Raw genomic sequence first — 19,536 nt, 5'->3', positions numbered from 1 at the left:
CACTGGAATTAGTGCAATGGTGCCCCACCCCAGAGGTGGCTGCATCTCACCTTTGGATGCAGGATCCCCCTGCAATCAGTGAATTCCTGAGTATAAGGGGTAAATTAGTGACTATTTTGGGCTGCACAGCTGTAAATTTGCATATGTACATGTATGCAAATAACCCTAATGCGGTTGAGGCTGCTGGGAATTGCCCCTTGTTCCAGGGACAGCCTTGCTGCAGAGCCCATCGAAGAGGAAAAGGTTAAAAACCCGGCGCTGGGGTCTCCCTCCGGAAAGGCCCGAGCGGGGAAGCCTCTGTCCGGAAATAGCCGAATGCTGCAGTCTCCGGATTTATCCGAAGGTCTCCGGCCATCAGGACCGGAATCACTGGCCGGAAGGAACGGGTCGCCGGGAGGCTGTCGTCGGCGCTGCCCGAAGCGTCTCCAGGTGTTTCCGGAAAGAGCCGAACGTTTCCGGAGAGACCCGATTTCGTCCCGAAGCCGCCTCGGCTATTTCCGAGCCTCCCCGATCCTTTCCCGGAGATCCCCGAAGCGTGGCCGGAGGCGGCCGGAGGCGCCCGAAGCCGCCTGGCCCCGGCCTTGCGTGAGGAGGAGGAGGAGGCGGCGGCGGCGGCGGCGCGGCGAAGCGGGAGGAGATGAAGAGCGGCCGGGAGCGGGGCTAGTGAGGGCCCGAGCGGAGCCGGACGGAAACCCCCCCCCCTTTCCCCCATCGCGCGGCGGGGCCATGGCGGCCAATATGTACCGGGTGGGGGGTGAGTCTGGGGCCGGGCTGAACTGGACGGGGCCGGGGGGGGGCAGTGGGGGGGCTGGGCGGTGAGTGCGGGGAGCCGCGGGGGGCTGAGGGAGCGGGGCGGAGCAGGGCGGTGCTGGGGCGCCCCCAGGAGGGTGGCGCTGCGGGGCAGTGGGTGGGCTGGAGGTGTCAGAGTGGGGGGAAGCGGAGCCGTACGGGGCGGTGTGTCCCCGGCACTAGCGGATTGGGGGGGCTGGGAGGTCCTGGCGGGGGTTATGGACGGTGGGGGGAGGATGCCCACCTAGTGCCCGAGAGGAAGAGGCTGTTCTCCCCCCACATGCTGCGCCCCTGTGTCGCGGAGGGGGCTGACCCATAGGGAACAGGCTGTGTGGGGGGTGGCAAGGAGCGGGTTTGTTATGTGGGGGTTGGGGGGTTGTTATAGGGTGGGGGCGCTGTGGGTTAGGGAGGTGGTTTCATCAGGTATGGGGTGTTCACGGCCTCTGGAGGCCATGGGGCAGTTGGGGGGATCAGGTTGGGGGGGAAGTGGACAATGGGGGTAAAGGATGATGGGCTAGTTATGTGGGGGCAGGGGAGTCTGGTGTAGTGAGCTGGCGGCATGGTGTGAAGTTGTTCAGGGACTGTGGGGAAATAGGGTACTTGGGGTTCTGGCTGGTGGGTTGGGCTGGTTATTTGGGGATGAGGTCGGTTGTGGGGGGAGCTGGCAGATTATGGGGTGGAGGGAATCCTTGAGGGGGCAGCAAGTTTGGTTACACGGGGTAAGGGAATTCACCGGGTGTGGGGCCCATAGGGGGTCCAGGGCAGTGAGCTGGTTTATGGAATACAGGACTTGGTGAGCTGTGGGTATGGCTGGTGGGGGAGCAATTGGGGAATGGGGGTCAGTGAGGTGTTTATATGTGGTCAGGAGTTTTTTGGGGTGTACATGGAGCAGTTGACCAAGTGGGGTGTGAGGTGCTTGGGAGAAGAGTCTGGGGGGATCTTGTTGTGGGGAGGCCAGGGGGGCAGGTTATGTGTGGGGCAGTTTGGGGGTGTGGGTTGTGTAGGGTGGGTTTCGAGGGCTGGGTGAGGTGTATGTAGTTTTGGGGCTGTTGGGGGTGGATTATGGGCTATGGGAGGGGGAGGCCTGGTTGGGGGACGTTGTGTGTGGTAGTTTGGGGGTCTGGTTATGGGGGTGGTGTGTGGAGCAGTTGGGGAGTGGGTTGGGAGGTGAGGACAGTTGTGCAACATCTCATTTTAGAGCAGTTGGGGTTGGCTTGTGTGGAATCTGGTTGAGGAGGTCATTTGGGTTGGGGGATCTGATTTAGGGCACTTGCAGGGGCCAGGCTGCCCAGGAGACCCGTTCCCTGGTCCCTGCGTTTGAGCATGTGCTGAGGAGCCTGGGGGCATTGGTGCTGCACTTGAGGAGTGGCACTTTGGGGGAAGGGTCTCTCCTTCCTGATGGCTCTATTTATAACGTCTTCCCCCTGTGCTGACTCTGGGGTGTGTCTCACGAGGGGGGTCTGATCTCACACTGAGATCCTCTTGCTGTTGTACTACTTTGAGGGGTGGGGGTGGGGGGCTGTCTCCTCCTGTCCTTACGGCATTGTGCCTACATCAGTATCTGGCTGCTCCACTGCCTGGGCGCTGTGGCTCAGCTACCTCCCGAGCCTGGTAAATGCTGCCCAGGCCTAGCTATTGCTGTTCCAGGCTGGAACCTATCACCAGGCACTGGCAATGCTGCCCTTAGACTGGCCCTGTCCATGCAGATGTTTGGCAGGTGGTGCCAGCACGGGGGTGCTGCCTGGTGCCTGGCTGGGAGTGGCGGGGGGGGGTCTGGGTGCTACAGAGGGTGGGGTAGGAACTTGGCCCCTGCTCTGGGATGCTGCAGCCTGGGCAATGTTGCCCATGTCGGCAAGTGGCTGCGGATGGGAGGAATGTGTTGGTGCCTGCTGCTGTACTGCCTGGTGAGATGGAGACTGGGAGAGGAACTCCCCCTTTGGGGGCTGCCTCGCTACTGCTGTTTCAGGGCCTGGTTTAGGGTGGGGGCAGGAAACCCCATGGATACACAGGGTGCTTGGCAGGCGAGTATGAAACAGTTGGGGCAGTCTAGGTGAGGCAGCCCCATGGGGGAGGAGATGAATGCCCCACTGGGAGAAGGTGGCACTGGGGTGGAGACTGAAGGTGGTGGTGTGCCCCCATGGGGACGGGTGGCTCGTTTGATGGCTCTGAGCGTTCAGCCTGTCCTTCCTGGGTGCCTGCCTGTTCTCCTGATTTCCCTCTGACGGCTTTGGTCTCAATTCTCTCTGCAGATTATGTCTATTTTGAGAATTCCTCCAGTAACCCCTACCTCGTCCGGCGCATCGAGGAGCTCAACAAGGTCAGCGGCCATGGGACCACACCCAGAGACACCCCCCACCCCATCTCCTGCACACACCCGTTAGGGCCACAGAACCATAGCCAGTACCTGTATGCTCACCCCTACCAGCTGTGCACCTGAGACCCACCCCCTCCACCTCCCTCAGGCTGCAGGACTAGAGCTAGACATCCGTACCCGCTCTCACACCAGAGAGCCACAGCCAGACCCCCTCCCTCACCACCTTCGGGGATTTGCAGCCATACCCTTCTCTACAGGAGGGACCCATTGGCCAGATTGCAAGGTTGCACCTGAGGGCACCGCAGCCTCTCTGAGCCTGCCATTTGTAAGTACAGGAGGAAAATGGGATCACCTGGCGGTTGCCTCGGTGCCCCACCTGGGAGGCTGCACCGAGTGCTGTGTCCAGGGCGTGGGAGTGGTGAGGAGCAACTCCCAGGGGAACAGCAGTGCCAGCTCCTCCCCTCAGGCAGCTGTCCTGCTCTCATCCCCAGACAGCCAATGGCAATGTGGAGGCCAAGGTGGTGTGTCTCTTCCGGCGACGGGATATCTCCAGCAGCCTCAACAGCCTGGCTGACAGCAACGCTCGTGAGTGCTGGGGCCCATCCCCATAGCCCTGCTGGCAGGCCCAGGGCCTCTGGGGGTCTTCTCAGGGGGTGAATGGAGTGGGGTAGAGGTCTTGGGGGGTTATTAGGTCTGTCTCAGGCTAGCAGGGGGTGGGTGTATCTTTGGGGATGAAGTAGTAGGGGCATGCATAGGGTTGTTGGGGAGCAGTGGATCTGTCTCAGTTGAGGAGTCTTGGCCACTGGGATGTGTGTGTGTGGCCTATCGGGGGGCAGTGGGGCATGTGTGGGGTGGGGCTGGTTGGGGGAAGATTATGGCCCCATGCCTATGATGCAGGGCAGACATGCTGCAGATCTGCTGCCGCCTAGAGCTTGTGGGTGAAAGGCCGCACCACCTGCCCCTCCCTGGGCAGCTCCCTGCCTGCCTGGCTAGGAGAGCTGCCAGCTCCTTCCCCTCCCCTCCCCTCCGCCTAGGCTGCAGGCACTGGGAAAGAGTGGCACTAATCCTTGTCATTCGTGGTTTGGGACAGGGAGTGTCTCTGGGGTGATGAGCCCCCCAGCACACAATATAGTCTGGGTCCCATGTCCTCCTCCTCCTTGTCTCACGCCTATTCACCCTGCACTGGGCAGTGCCCAAGGGTCTGTGAAGGGTCTTGCAGGTGCCAAGACTTTGACCTTTCTCCCCAAGAGCACTGGTGTCAAACACACAATTAGCAAATGCAACTGTGGAGACAGAGTCTAGGGTGTGTGTGAGTGTGTGTGGGGGTATGTTAGTTCATTTCCCAGCCCAGAGTTGGGGTAGCAGGGGGCTGCAGATTGGGAGTGAGGGGCACCAGCAGAGCTGTGGGGGAGGGGCTGCCATAGCAGGGGACTGTGGGTCTGGAGTGAGAGGTGCCGGGGGTGGAACTTGCCCAGCTCTCCCTTGCGCCACATGTATGAGGCTGGTGTAACATGGAGGCCATGGGCAGTGCAGGGTTAACAGGCCGTGGGAGCTCTTCCGGTTGGGGCCTGTGCTAGCTGCTCGCCTGGGCTTGGGGTTTCCGGGCCTGTTCAGTGGGGGCCACCCTTGACTCTGCCCCAGTGGGGTAGGTGAGGAGTGGGACTGGGTCCCAGGGGGCTGCCCCCACCTACCCTGCCCCCACTCCACAGGGCTTCCTGAACACATGAGCAGGGGTGGAATCAGTGCCGTCCCCCACTGGGCTGCTGCCAAGTGCTGGAGACAGTGGGGCTGGGAGAACAATGAGCTTTTTGGCGGTGGTGCAGCTTGGCCACTTCCTGCTGTGGGGAGTGGGGGATGGGCCTCTGAGGATAGGGGGGCAGCGTGCTTTGCTGGGGGGAGGGTTCTTGGGGGGGGGTGCATTCTGCTCTTGGGCAGTGGGCGGGGGTTAACCTAAGGCCGCGCTGTGTTCCCGGGGTTATTGGGGGGGACACATGACACTCTGCTTTTCAGCACAGGAAGGGTTAACCCCAGGCAGGTGCTCTGCTCCAGGGGGAGTTATGGGTGCTCCCGGGCAGGGAGGGGACAGTTAATCCTGGGGGTTGCCCTGTTCTTGGCAGGGTGGTGTGCTGTGAAGCTGTGGAGGTGGTAGGAAGGGGAGGATTCAGCCTGGGGGCTGAATGCGGGGGTAGGGCAGTACTCTCTGCTCCTGGGGGATAGAGTGGGTGATGGGAGCAGCAGGGCTTTGCTCCTGAGACAGTGGTGGGGCTGGGGGCTCTGTGGGAGCTCTCTGTTGGGGGGGAAGTTGTGAGGTTGGGGGCTCTCCGTCGGGGAAGGGGTATCTGGGGGCTCTGTGGGGGCGCTCTGTCAGGGGACGGTGGTGGGGCTGGGGGCTCTGTGGGAGCTCTCTGTCAGGGGACGGTGGTGGGGCTGGGGGCTCTCTGTCGGGGGGGAGGTGGTGAGGCTGGGAGCCCCTGACCCTCGTGTCCTGCCACAGGCGAGTTTGAGGAGGAGTCGAAGCAGCCGGGGGTGTCCGAGCAGCAGCGGCACCAGCTGAAGCATCGCGAGCTCTTCCTGTCGCGCCAGTTTGAGTCACTGCCAGCCACCCACATACGGTGCGTGGGGGCTGGGCACAGGGGCTAGGGCTCTTCTGAGGGAGGGGCCTTCCTTGGCCTGGGGGGCCTTATCCTGGATTTTGTGCCTCCCTGTTGCCATCTCCCGACTCTGTGCCCTCTGGGGAAGCCCAGCACCAGGCCCGCTGCACAGGGAGGGGTGTGAGCCCGGAGCAGCAGCTCTTTGGGGCTGGCTCTGTGCTGCTGCTGCTGGGTCCGGCGGGATGTGGGGATCCCTCAGGGCCCCAATCCGGGGCATGGGGAGCCATGGGGCCAGCCTGTGACGTGCCCTATGCTTGGTCCCTGCAGGGGGAAGTGCAGCGTCACGCTGCTCAATGAGACTGACATCCTCAGCCAGTACCTGGAGAAGGAGGTGAGGAGCTGGGCCTGTGGAGGGGCTTGGCCTGCATGGGTTGAGGGGCTGCGATCAGCCCCCTGGAACTGGTCAGGGATTGGGGGCAGGGAGGAAGGAGGACTTGCCCCCTGGCCTGGCTGCAGGTGAGAAGGGTTGAAACCAGGGCAGAGCTCTCTCTTGTGAGGGATGGGAAGAGCTGTTTCTGGGTGGGGCAGGGTTGGGGGAGGCCAGTCTGCTGGGGTGCCCTGCCTCACCCCTCTGCCCCTCCCCCAGGACTGCTTCTTCTACTCGCTGGTCTTTGACCCTGTCCAGAAGACGCTTCTGGCCGACCAGGGGGAGATCCGGGTCGGCTGCAAGTACCAAGCTGAGATCCCTGACCGGCTGGCTGAAGGTGATGGGAAAGGGTGTCTCCTGGACTGATCTGTGCCCCTGGGGGAAGTCAGCCTTGCTCTTTGGGGGAGCCGCGACCCGAGGGGGAGGTCCTCAATGCCCTAGGGGAGCTGTGTGCCTTGCCTGCCCCCTCTCAGGGTGGAGGGGGGAAGAGATGCAGCATCGTCTTTTCTGACTGGCCCCTCCCCACAGGCGAGTCGGACAATCGGAACCAGCAGAAGATGGAGATGAAGGTCTGGGACCCCGACAACCCACTGACTGACCGGCAGATCGACCAATTCTTGGTGGTGGCTCGGTGAGACGGGGGGCATGGTGCTCAATGGACTGGGGAGGTGGGGGTCTCTTGGTTCACGTGGGGCCTCCTTGGGCTCTGGGTCGTTGCTAACCTGTGTCCCTCCCCAGGGCCGTCGGGACCTTTGCTCGAGCTCTGGATTGCAGCAGCTCCATCCGGCAGCCCAGTCTGCACATGAGTGCAGCCGCCGCCTCCCGGGATATTACGCTGGTGAGAGGGAGATGGGGGGCAGGGAACAGGCTGTGTGTTGTCTGAGTTCTATAGTCCATTTGTGGGGTGTCCCTATCCCCACTGGCTGCTGGCGGGGCCCCTACAGCCCCAGGTGACTCACTGGATGTTACGGGGGCTTCTGGAGCTGCCTCAACCCTCCTGACTCAAAGCTGGGGGGCTTGGGTTGCCCCCTGCCCAGAGGGTTGAGAGACGTAACCCCTGGGGAACATTGCACTCCTCTCATGGGGTGCTGGGGTGGTGGCTCCGGGCCTCGTGTGTCTCCCAGCAGCAAGGAGCAACAGCCTGCTGACAGGCCCCTTCCCTGCAGTTCCACGCCATGGACACGCTGCAGCGGAATGGCTATGACCTGGCCAAGGCCATGTCGACGCTTGTGCCCCAGGGGGGCCCAGTGTTGTGCCGTGACGAGATGGAGGAGTGGTCAGCCTCAGAGGCCATGCTCTTTGAGGAGGCGCTGGAGAAGTACGGCAAGGACTTCAATGACATCCGACAGGACTTTGTGAGTGGGGATGGGGGGAGGGATCCGCCTGGGACCAGCTCTAAGTCCCTCCTTTGTGGGGGTTGTAAGAACCTCCCAGGCACCCGCACTGGACTGCTCCATCTTGGGGGGGATATGAACCCAGGAGAGGGGCTGGGAGCCCTGGAGATTGATCCTGCACTGGCTCGGGTGTGCGGGGGGTGCTGTGGCACTGCTGTCTCCCTCCCACCCCATGCCTCCAGGGGCTGGGTGTGTGGGGCTTTCCTGGTGCTGTCTGACCACCTCTGTGGCCCTTGCAGCTGCCCTGGAAGTCCCTGGCCAGCATCGTGCAGTTCTACTACATGTGGAAAACCACCGACCGCTACATCCAGCAGGTGAGCTAGGCCCAGGAGGTGGGGGGGCTCTGGGGCTGTGCCTTGCTCCTGCTGGAGGCGAGTGATGGGGCCCTGTTTCCTCCCCTGCTTAGGCTGTGTCTCTGTTTGCAGAAAAGGTTGAAGGCAGCTGAAGCTGACAGCAAACTGAAGCAGGTCTACATCCCTACCTAGTAAGTATGGCGGGGGGGTCACCTCAACTGAGTGTGAGCATAGGGGAGAGGGGGGTCACCCCCTGCGCCCAGTGTGAGCATGTGGAGGAGTTAGGACCGGAGGCTAGGCCTGGGGGAGGGGCTATGTCCCCTTCTAGTGGGGGGCTGGGATAAAAGGGGCCTGTCCCATGTGCTGTGGAGAGCAGGCCACCTGCCCTCCCCCTAGGTGGGGGGGGGCTGGAGATGGAGTTGGGTGTGACATCGTCTCTTCTCCCCTGGCAGCACTAAACCTAACCCCAATCAGATCATCTCGGTGGGCTCCAAGCCTGGCATGAACGGGGCTGGCTTCCAGAAGGGGCTGACCTGCGAGAGCTGCCACAGTGAGTGCTGATGTGGGGCTCCAAGGGGTGGGGGTGTCTGTACCCAGTCCTGGGGATGGAGGGCCCTGACTGCTGCCATGGATCTTGTCCCAGGAGAGGGGAACGGGTCCCTGGGCCTGCCTGCCAGCGGGTTGCTCAGCTGTGGAGTCCCCTTCCCCTAATGCTGCAGTCTCTCCTTGCCCTCAGCCACCCAGTCAGCACAGTGGTATGCCTGGGGCCCGCCCAACATGCAGTGCCGCCTTTGTGCCTCCTGCTGGATCTACTGGAAGAAATACGGGGGGCTGAAGACCCCGACGCAGCTGGAGGGAGCCGCCCGCAGCGCCACGGTAATGCCTGCTGAGAGGCATGGGCATGGCACCACGGTAACACCTCCCAGGGGCTGGGCATGCAGGGCACTGACAGTGTTGTGGCAATCCCTGCCTGGGGGCATAGGAATGCAGGGAGCTGCATGCAGTGCCTTGGTAATGCCTGCTGGAGTGGATGGGCATGGGTGCAGCCATCCATGGTTAATGCCTGCATTGGGGGCTGGGTGTGGGGGGCAGAGGTGTTAGGCTACACTGAGGAGGCCCTCATTTCTTGTGGTCCGAGGGGGGTGCATACCCCACAGGGTGAGATCTGGGAACTGCCAGCACTGAGCCTTGGGCTCCTCTGTCTCACCTGTGCTGGGTTGTGTCCCTGCCCCCAGGCTCTCCCAGTGTCCCATGCTGGGCCCTGACCCACCTACCCTTCTGTGTTACAGGAGCCGCACTCCAGGGGCCACATGTCAAGGCCTGAAGCCCAGAGCCTTTCTCCCTACACAACCAGCGCCAACCGGGCCAAGCTGCTGGCCAAGAACCGCCAGACCTTCCTGCTGCAGACCACCAAGCTGACCCGCATTGCCCGCCGCATGTGTCGCGACATCCTGCAGCCACGCCGTGCTGCCCGGCGCCCCTATGCCCCTATCAATGCCAACGCCATCAAGGCTGAGTGTACGTGTGCAGGGCTGGGAGGGAGGACATCATGGGGTCCCCCATCTCACACCTGCTCTCTGCTTCCCTCCATAGGCTCTATCCGGCTACCCAAGGCAGCCAAGACTCCCCTGAAGATTCACCCCCTGGTGCGGCTGCCGCTGGCCACCATCGTCAAGGAGCTGGGTAAGGGTCTTGGGCACAGAGCTCTAGGCACAACAGGGAGAGCCCAGCTTGGGAGGACTGAGGCTTGCAGCCCCACACCTGCCTGGCTCCCCATGCCCCACACCAGCCCTTTCCCCCTTGGGATGGGGGTAACTCCTCAGACCCCATTGACCGGACAGCACTGCTCTCCACTTGAACAGGGCTGTTGCTCCACTGTCTTTGAGTGCTTGTCTGAGGATCCCACTCTAGGTGCATCTGCATGCCCCTGGCATAAAGGGCAGAGTGGATGCAACCGTCCCTCAGTTCCTCTTGCTGCCCCTGGCAGTGAGATGGAGCCAGGCTGTGGCTGCCTGCTGCGTTCGGCATGTTTCCTAGTGGTAGATAGGTCACGTTAATCCCTTAAATGCTTTTTTCCCTTAGTTTTCTTAGCGATCCCCTCCCCACTCCTCCCAAGTTCCTTATTTTTCTTCGGTGCTTTGTGGATTGAAGGCCCTCAAGCTTTCCATCCTGTGTGTGTTCCCCTTTCCCATGGACATGGCCCTTAACTGTCTGCCTAGGCGAGACCTGTATCTGATTGGTGCACTCTACTGGTCCTTCTTGTCAACAAGACAATCACGGACACTTGGCTGAAATGCTTCCTTCTGGAGCAGTTGGGGGTGCTTTGAACCCAAAAGAACGGATATCAGGCTCCACGCAAGACCTTCCACTTCAAGTCCCTGGCAGTCAGTGCTGCTGGCAGCTGGGATGCAGCTCCTGAGACCAGTACCGTTGGGGGGAATCTGAAATGGTACCAATGGGCCAGCCACAGCTGCCAAATGTCAGCTTGGCATCACTGGCTGTTCCAGTGCTGACAACTGGTTCTATGTCCTCCCCTCTGAGGCAGAATTGCCCAGAACACCAGACCACACATGGCTCCAGGCACCAATCTACCTTCCCTGAACCAGGAGGTACCGAGAGGCCTAAGAAAAGTCCTTGGCCTTCGGTTCCCTCCCTCTCAGAATCCAGGGGCAAGTGACAAGGAATCGAGTGGTCCAGCACCCATGTGTGGTACTAAAATGACAGATTTGTCGGCACTGGAACTGTCGGCACCACTGATAGACTCCAACAGTTTCTGGTGTTGGGAGTTGCTACTCCTCTGGTCCCAAGGATGCTACACACAGAACAGTCTTCAACAGCTGTACTGACACACCGGCCAAGAGGTCATGCTGCTGTCACAGGAAATCTCCTCTCCCTCTCCAGACCTCACCACTTCCTCCTGCCCATATACCAGGCTCTGAGAAGGGTTCCTCTCCAGTGAGCACCACTTGTTTCAGAGCGCTGGTCTGTTCTCTGGCACCCACCTCCATGGCAGTGGTCTGACCAGCCCCACTCTTACAGCTCTCCACTGTGGCAGTACTCGGCTCTGCTCTGAAAATCCTCCAGAAGTGGCTCTCCCTCTAGCACACTGGCAAGCAGAGAATGTTCCACTTTCCTGCAGCTTTGATTACAATGCCTCCTTGAGACACGACCCAGATCCCTTGGCCGTGAGACGCTTGAAGGGTTAGAGATGAGGAAGAACATCCTGCAGAGGAGGGAGAGACAGGTCCTGAAACTGAGGAGCAGTGTCCCCAACCTCTCCTATAGATCCCTCCTTGTCTCACTTGATGCAGCGGTCTCTGCTCTGGATGCCTACAGAGTATTTCAGGAGCAGACTACTCAGACTCTGATGCCCTAGAAACTGAGACCTCAGTGATCCAAGACCCCTCATCCCCCAGACTATTCGACAACTCTGCTCTGGGCAGGATGGTGATGCCAGTTGGGAAGGGCACAGTGGAGCCAGCCACAGATCTCTGGAAGCCCCTGGGTACCATCATCCGAACTTCAAAGCAAACAGAGAAAAGAGAGATCAAGTTCTGCAGAAGGGAGCTGAGAAGTTCTACTCCCTCCTGGTCCCTGGATCCCTGGTGGTCTCGGAAGGAGAGAGACAGACAATGTGGTCCACTGATGTCTACTCTAAAAGACAAAACCCCGGATAGAAAGGTTGACCTCTCTGGGGTAGAAAAGCTTATTCCTCTGCCTTGCCCCACGTACAGATAGCAAATTACCAAGCACTGTTCTGAGTTGGACTCTAACTTAGGAGAAAGTAGCTCCCTTTATCAGTAGACTTTAAGAGGATAGACAGTATCTAAAGGCAATAACATCTGTCACTGGTGCAAACATCTCTCCAAGCAGCTGCTTTGGATATGCAGCTAGATCCATGGCTGTGGCAGTCACCACATGGCTACAAGCACCAAGTGTCCCAAAGGAGTTGCAGAACACCATTTCAGAGCGTCTGTTCAAGAGATATTTAGCCCCTGTACTACGATGCTCTACATTCCCTAGACGGTTCCAGATACCTGCTGCGATCATTGGGCATTTGCACCCCGGCCTCCCGAAGGAAGCCGGAACAGCCATCTTCTTGCAGTGACAGCCTAGGTTTTCTCGTCCACCACTAGCCATCCTAACTTCATTGTCTAGGGAGCAGTTCGACACACAGGTCAAGGGTCACAATCCAGAGCTGCTTTCCCCAACCTTATCTTGGGATGCCCCCTTTATTCACTCTGATGTGGAGTGAAGTAATAACTGACCAAGGGGTACTAATAAGTCCTCTCCCAGGGTACTCCCATTCCAGTCTCTACCCCCTTTCCTATCCCTCTCCAGAGACCCTTCTCATGAAAACCAATTGCAAGTGGCCTCCCTGCTTTGCCTAGGAGCAGGGAAGAGATTTCTACTCCTGATAGTTCTTTATTCCAAGAAAAAAGGGGGTCCACGTCCCATCCTCAACTTGAGAGGACCGAACAGACGCATATGCACCTTCCTGGATGGCAACGCTCAGATCCCTCATCCCTTCGTTACAGGCTCAAGGCTGGTTTGTGGTTCCAGACTTACAGGATGCGCCCTTCCTGTGGGCTAGAGTGATTGTGCTATGGAAGTGCCTCTGACTGACAGTAGGGGGACAACCATTATCACTGCAAGGTGCTGACCTTTGGTCTCTCCAGAGGACCAAGAGTCTTCACAAAGTAGCTGGTGGCGGCCATGCATCTGAAGATACAGAGCATGGATGTCTAGGCAGCCCCAACAGGAAGTCTCCCTAGATTCTGTCCTTGGCCTGTTCAAGAAACTCGACCTTATAGAACTAACTGGAAGGGAATTTACTAGGTCATCTAGTCCAGTCTCCTGCACTCAAGGTAGGACTAAGTAATAACTAGACCATCCCTGACAGGCGTTTGTCTAACCTGCTCTTAAAAACCTCCAATGATGGAGATTCTACAGCCTCCCTAGGCAATTTGTTCCAGTGCTTAACCACCCTGCCAAGCAGTTTTTCCTAATGTCCAACCTAAACCTCCCTTGGTGCAATTTAAGCCCATTGCTTCTTGGCCTATCCTCTGAGGTTAACAAGAACAATTTACCTCCCTCCTCCTTGCAACAACCTTTTATGTACTTGAAAACTGTTATCATGTCCGTCCGTCCCTGTCTTCTCCAGACTAAACAAACCTAATTTTTTCAGTCTTCCCTCATAGGTCATGTTTTCTAGAAATTTAATCATTTTTGTTGCTCTTCTCTGGACTTTCTCCAGTTTGTCCACGTTTCCTGAAATGTGGTGCCTAGAACTGGATACAGTATTCCAGCTGAGGCCTTATCAGCATGGAGTAGAGAGGAACAGTTACTTCTCATGTCTTGCTTACAACACTCCTGCTAATACATCCCAGACGGATGTTTTCCTTTTTTGCAATATTACATTGTTGACTCATATTTAGCTTATGATCACCTATGACCCCCCCAGATCCCTTTCTGCAGTACTCCTTCTGAGGCAGTCATTTCCCATTTTGTATGTGTGCAACTGATTGTTCCTTCCTAAGTGGAGTACTTTGTATTTGTACTTATTGAATTTCATCCTACGTACTTCAGAGCAGTTGTCCAGATCATTTTGAATTTCAGTCCTATCGTCGAAAGCACTTGCAACCCCTCCTAGCTTGGTATTGTGTGCAAACTTTATAAGTGTACTCTCTATGCCATTATCTAAATCATTGATGAAGATATTGAACAGAACCGGACCCAGACCTGATCCCTGCAGGACCCCTCTTGTTATGCCCTTCCAGCTTGACTGTGAACCACTGATAACTACTCTCTGGGAACTGTTTTCCAACTGGTTATGCACCCACCTTATAGTAGCTCCATTTTAGGTCAGGGGTCTATGGCACACGTGCCAAAGATGGCATGTAAGCCAATTTTTAATGGCACGCTGCTGTCTGCCAGGGACCGGCAGACAGCAGTGTGCCATTAAAAATCCTGCCCGGCCCGGCCCGCTCTTCTCCGCCCCCTGCCCATCGCTCTCTCCTTGCAGGGCAGGCAAACTTCCCCCTCCCCCTGCCTCTTCCCCCAGTGTGCTGGGTTCCTGCCCCTCCTCCTCTTCCTCCCTGCCGCCAATCAGCTGACGGCCCTTGCTATGGAGGGGGAGAAGCGGAGCCGCAGCATGTTCTCTGCTCTGGAGACCTTGGGAAAGGGGGTGGAATCAGTATATCCCCTCCAGCCCCCTGCCGTGAGTCACTCAGGGCAGGGGGCTGGTAGCACCCCCACAACCCCAGCCCACACCCCCAGCCCCTTGCCCTGACTCTTGTGCCCCCCACATCCCCACCCCACCCTGAGCACCACACGGGAGCTCCTGCACGCGCCCCCATTCCCACCTGCACCCCTCAAACCAAATGGGAACCGCCCAGGTAAGCGCTCCACACCCAAACCTCCTGCCCCACCCCTGAGCCCCTCCCTCATTCTAGCTCCTGGTCAGACCCTGCACCCCAACCCCCAGCCTGCTCCTTCACCCCCAGCCCTGTTCTCAGCACACTCCCACCCTCATCTCAGTGCAGAGAGAGGAAGAGAATGGCTAGAACCAGGGAGAAGGTAGGTATCTACTCTATGTGGACAGGGCCGGGACCCCAGACCGGCAGAGGGCTGAGCGGGGCCGGCAGCCGGGACCCTGGCTGGCAGGAGCTGGCAGACGGAACCCCAGACTGGCAGTGGGCTGAGCCACTCAGTCCACTGCCAGTCTGGGGTTCTGGCTGCCGGCCCCTTGCCAGCTGGGGTCCCAGCCGGAGGCCCCAGTCAGCCCGCTGCTGGCCTAGGTGAACGGAACCCCAGGCCGGCAGCGGGCTGAGCAGGACAGCGATGTAAGATCAACATTTTAATTTAATTTTGAATGAAGCTTCTTAAACATTTTGAAAACCTTGCTTACTTTACATACGACAATAGTTTAGTTATATAATATATAGACTTATAGAGAGAGACCTTCTAAAAAACGTTAACATGTATTACTGGCACGCAAAACCCTAAATTAAAGTGAGTAAATGAAGACTCGACACACCACTTCTGAAAGGTTGCTGACCCCTGATTTAGGTTATATTTCCCTAGTTTGTTCATGAGACGGTCATGCACAACAGTATCAAAAGCCTTACTAAAGTCAAGATATATTGCATCTACCGCTTTCTCACTATCCACAAGGCTTGTTACCCTGTCAAAGAAAACTATTAGGTTGGTTTGACAGGATTTATTCTTGACAAATCCATGCTGATTGTAATTTATCACCTTATTATCTTCTAGGTGTTTGCAAATTGATTGCTTAATTATTTGCTCCATTATCTTTCTGGCTACTGAAGTTATGCTGAGTGGTCTGTAATTCCCCAGGTTGTCCTTATTCCCCTTTTTATAGATTGGTACTATATTTTCCCTCTTCCAGGCCTCTGGAATTTCTCCTGTCTTGATGATGATAAACTCCAGCAAATCATCCCACCCCAGATGGTTTATAGTAGCTCTGATTGACTCCCAGTTCATCAGTGGAGTACCTTCCCGAGGAGAGATTTCCCCAGACAATCATCGGCCATTGCAGGGGCCTCAAGCAGTGGTGCACTTTGCTCCCCCCTAGCCTCTGCCTGTGGCACATACTAGTTTAGTCCCCAGAGGGCTGTAATACTTAGTCTAATCCAGGTTATTGAGCCCAATAGCCTGAGTTAATGGGGTGGGGTTGAGTAGTCTGTGCTATACGGGAGGTCAGACTAGATGCTCTCATGGAGGTCCTGGCTTAAACTCTGTGACCTCCCACATCAAATTAAATCAATCAGCCATGGTGAAAACGTGTTCTCAACTCTTAGGCTGCTCTGACATGATGCTGCTAGCCAGGCTTCATCTCCCCCAGCACAGGACTGGCTCAGATTGGTATATTGCCTTACAAGACAGCCATGCACATCATCGTCCCAATTCGTACCATCGTCATTAAACTGGTGGACAGAAGCTCTGCATCTCCATCCTTCCACCAACAAAGACCTCAATCCCAGATACTTCTGGGACAGACTGAGGTGCTCGGATGGACCAACTTCAGATAGGGGAACCATTGTCTCTGGGAGAGATGAGACTGCGTACAAATGTCTCTCTAGTTGCTGGATCTCATTTAAACGTAACCTCTGCCTTCAAGAGCACTACCTGATTGACCTGATATAGTTTCTCAGAACTGTGGCCAGATTCTCCATCCGGACGCAAACATCTAACTACCTGCTTGTGTTGGCTGGCTAAGGGCTGCTGATAGAGCCTGTTCATTGCAAGTCTGAGGACTGATTTTACCAAGCCTAAAGCCCTCAACAAGGAGAACCAACTTCTCACAATGGAGAAGACTCTCTCAGTCTGGGAGCTCCATGCAGCCATGGCTCTTTGGAAAGCCCTGGTCACAAGATTGACTGTCGTCTGCATCTGAATCTCTGTGGACTTTAGATCAGTTCGGTCAAGGTCCACCTTGCAACAGCTAGAGCATGCCAGCCCAGTCCAGTCATGTGGTGTATTCTCTCCCCTACTGTTCCTCCAACAGTTAAAAAGCCAAATAAAGGCCTGGAAGGGCTCATGTTCTCTTCAGCATGTTACTGTCAAAGTAGCTCTTCTGGTGGCCATTCCGTCAGCCAAGCAGGTGGGCAAACTCCAAGCCCGCTGGCTGCCCCAATATACAATGTTTCATCCAGATCAGGCAGTGGCAAGACTACCTCCTAAAGTTGTTTTAAGATTCCCACTGAATCCAGAGAGTGAATTTCCCTATTTTCTTTCCTAAATACAATTCCTCTTGGGGCAAAAGAAGCAACTCCACTCTGGAGAGATCTCTAGGGCCCTGATCTCTTACCTAGAAGGACCAGTCTCCCTGCCTTTTGGTTGCATTAAATGGCACCACTAAGGGACAAGTGGTCTCTTCCCAGAGCCCATCTAAATGGTTTCCCCAGTGGATTCCAGTGTTATCATATGGCAGGTGTTCCTTCTCCCCAGGTATCACAGCTTTTTCAGCCAGAGGTCAGGCTGCCTCCTCTGCACGTTTCAAGAACTCTCCTGTTGGAGTAACCCACTGCCCTGTGCCCACAGCTGTGTCCCAGACTGGCCTTTGAGCCCAGAAGCCAGGTTCAGAAAGGCCATGTTCCAATCATTGTTCAGGGCCACTGATGGCACCTGGGAGGGGGGACTGCTGGCCAGTCACCTAGGATGAGATCCATGCAGGGGCACACACAAGGGAACAGAGGGATGGTCACGGCCATACCGTCCTTCATACCCTTAGGTGTGCAGAGAGGGAACATGGACAGGGGCAGGACACTGGCATGGCCCCAACAGGCACCGCTGAGCAAATGATTCCCATCTCGCTTGTGGGGCTCAGGCACTTAGAGGGGGATTCCTATGAACACCACCATCCCCCAAGCCCCCCAGTTAATGCAAGGAAAGGAATGCCCAAGGGGAGTTTGACGTGCAGCCCTGCAGGAATCCTCATGGGGGTGCAGTGGGGCATTGTGGTGGGGGAGGGCTGTGTTTGGTTAATATATTGGGGTGGGGAGGATGGGGGAGGGCGGTGAACTAGGCTGTGGGATCCTCATGGTGCTGTCTGGTTTTCCAGCTGCGCAGGCCCCTCTGAAACCAAAAACGCCACGTGGCACCAAGACACCCATAAACCGGAATCAAATGAGCCAGAACCGGGGTCTGGCCGGCATCGTGGGCAAGAGGGCGTATGACAATGTGAGTGCCACACACACATACACACACACACACACACCTACTGTGGGGTGGGGGCAGGGATGGCATGAGTGACCTGAGGGGTCCCCACCCGTGGGTGGGTGCTTGCTGTCAGAACTTCCTGCCTGCGCTCTAGAGCCCCTTCCCAGGGGAGTCGCTGTTCAGGCAACCCCATGGGAGTTAGGTTAGTGGGTCCCAACAGAGGGTGGGGCTCAGCTGATGGCTCTGGTCTGTGATTGGTGTAGGGGTGGGGTCCATGCAGAGGAGGTGGTGAGGCCCAGCTGATGGCTCTGGTCTGTGATTGGTGCAGGTGGCAGGGAGTGGGGTCCCGTTTTCGGCCAATGGCCGGCCCATGACCTCGGGGATGCGGTCGAGTGCCCAGCCAGCTGTCAAGCGTCAGAAGCTGAACCCAGCTGATGCCCCCAACCCTGTTGTCTTCGTGGCCACTAAGGACACCAGGTACCTTGCGGGTGTGGGGCAGAGGGGGCCCCAGGCAATGGGGGGAAGGGGAGCCACTAGGTCACGGAGGACAGGTCCCACCAGGCAATGGGGGAATCATGGCAGATGGGGGGACAGGCAGAGGGGACACTTGGTAATGGGAGGGGATGGGTGGGGCATACCCCAAGACCAACTGGGGGAGAACTGAAGCTCTCAGTTGGATGGGGGGGAAATTCGGGGGTTTAGTCTCACCCCCACTCTAACCCACTAGTTTTTGAATGGGGAAGGGCATTCCATCTCTTCTCTCCCCGCCACCAACCTCCAGGAGGAGGGCAGGGGCTGTGGCCTCATTCTTGCTGTGACTTGTTGCCCCTCACCGAGCTGAGGGCTCTGTGTGTTGCGGCAGCAGGAGCTAGCTGGCTTGTGCCTGTTCAGACCCAGAGCTGCCTGTGGGGGTATTTGGAGGGGCCCTGAGCCCCTGCTTGCAGGCTGTCCCACTCTGACCTGCTGTCTGTCTCCTGCAGGGCCCTGCGCAAGGCTCTCACCCACCTGGAGATGCGCCGAGCTGCCCGTAGGCCCAACCTGCCACTCAAGGTGAAGCCAGCGCTGCCCATACGGCCTGTGGTAGCGCCGCTGGTGCCGGGGCCCCCGGCCCACCCTGCCAGCACCAGTGAACCCATCATCCTGGAGGACTGAGCCTGGCCCCTCTTCCCGAAGCCGCACCTCCCATCTCCAGAGCCTGTGTGTGTGGCAGGCTGGGCTGCAGCACCTGGTTCCACATGGCTTCCCTAGCCCCCTGAGGGATCAGCCCAGGGGTATGGGGTGCAGGGGTGTGGCTTCCACTTTTTTTTTAATTTTTTATTTCCACAAACTCCCCCTCCTTCTTCAGGGCTGGGGTGTTTGTGTCAGGATCTTGGGGCGGAAGGGGGTTTGAAGTGGGGAGCCAGGGGCTCCATCTGCCCCCTCTCCCCAACTGCAGTTACTTCTTGTCTTTCCTTGTTTCCCTGTGTTGGTTCTGCTGTCTCTGCTCATTTCCCACAAGCCACAGCTCCGCGTCCCCGCTCCCTGAGCCCGTCCCCCCAGCTGGGCCCGGCTCCCCATCCCCCCAGCCGGGCCTGGGTTTTGTACATGATCAGAGAGGAGAATCTGTCTGTTTTTTTAACTCAACCTGTAACCAGTTCTTATAGCAACCAGGAAATAAACCAACGCCTTTTCTTCACCTGCCCGCTGCTGGCGGGGGAGGAGGTGGCTGGGGGCTCACTTGGTTGGGGAGGGACAGGAGATTAATGGAGCCCTCACTTCATGGGGTCTACTGGGAGAAGGGAGGGGACTCCTCATGCTGGGCTGCTGCCTTTGGGCAACCTGGTGCTGGTCACATGACTGCATCTCACCCTAAGGCTGGGCCCTATTGTCCCAACGTGGAGGGGGAGGATAGGTGGCATTGGGACCAACTTCTGGGCGGGAGCAGGGGGTTGGGAAGGAAGCAAAGGGTGATTGGGCCCCACCCTCTGAGGCGCAACTCAACATCAGGCACACTCCAGGGGCAAGGAGCCAGTTTAATGTCCTAGCAGGGGAGGGTTGCCAGGGG

At 57.7% G+C, this 19,536-nt stretch overlaps 1 protein-coding gene across 2 annotated transcripts; it reads left to right on the top strand.

The window, feature by feature from the left end:
• The first annotated feature begins 559 nt into the window (after positions 1-559).
• MTA2 (metastasis associated 1 family member 2) lies at positions 560-19,167 on the top strand. Of its 2 annotated transcripts, XM_075130476.1 has the most exons (18): positions 562-754; positions 3,039-3,106; positions 3,595-3,688; positions 5,598-5,715; positions 6,022-6,085; positions 6,341-6,458; positions 6,650-6,752; positions 6,860-6,959; positions 7,288-7,476; positions 7,755-7,829; positions 7,941-7,999; positions 8,261-8,358; positions 8,545-8,684; positions 9,098-9,326; positions 9,402-9,491; positions 17,395-17,513; positions 17,821-17,969; positions 18,473-19,167. In XM_075130476.1, the coding sequence occupies exons 1-18, from the start codon at positions 727-729 to the stop codon at positions 18,642-18,644; spliced, it is 2,013 nt and encodes a 670-aa protein (XP_074986577.1). In that variant the 5' UTR covers positions 562-726; the 3' UTR covers positions 18,645-19,167. The 2 variants fall into 2 exon arrangements, with proteins under 2 accessions (XP_074986578.1, XP_074986577.1); XM_075130477.1 differs by lacking the exon at positions 17,821-17,969 and having other exon boundaries at positions 560-754.
• Positions 19,168-19,536: the final 369 nt, after the last annotated feature.

This window comes from Caretta caretta, chromosome 7 (assembly GCF_965140235.1).
Source record: "Caretta caretta isolate rCarCar2 chromosome 7, rCarCar1.hap1, whole genome shotgun sequence".
Classification (NCBI taxonomy): Eukaryota; Metazoa; Chordata; order Testudines; family Cheloniidae; genus Caretta; species Caretta caretta.
Note: the sequence above shows the minus strand (reverse complement) of the source record. Positions and strands in the feature narration are given on the sequence as shown.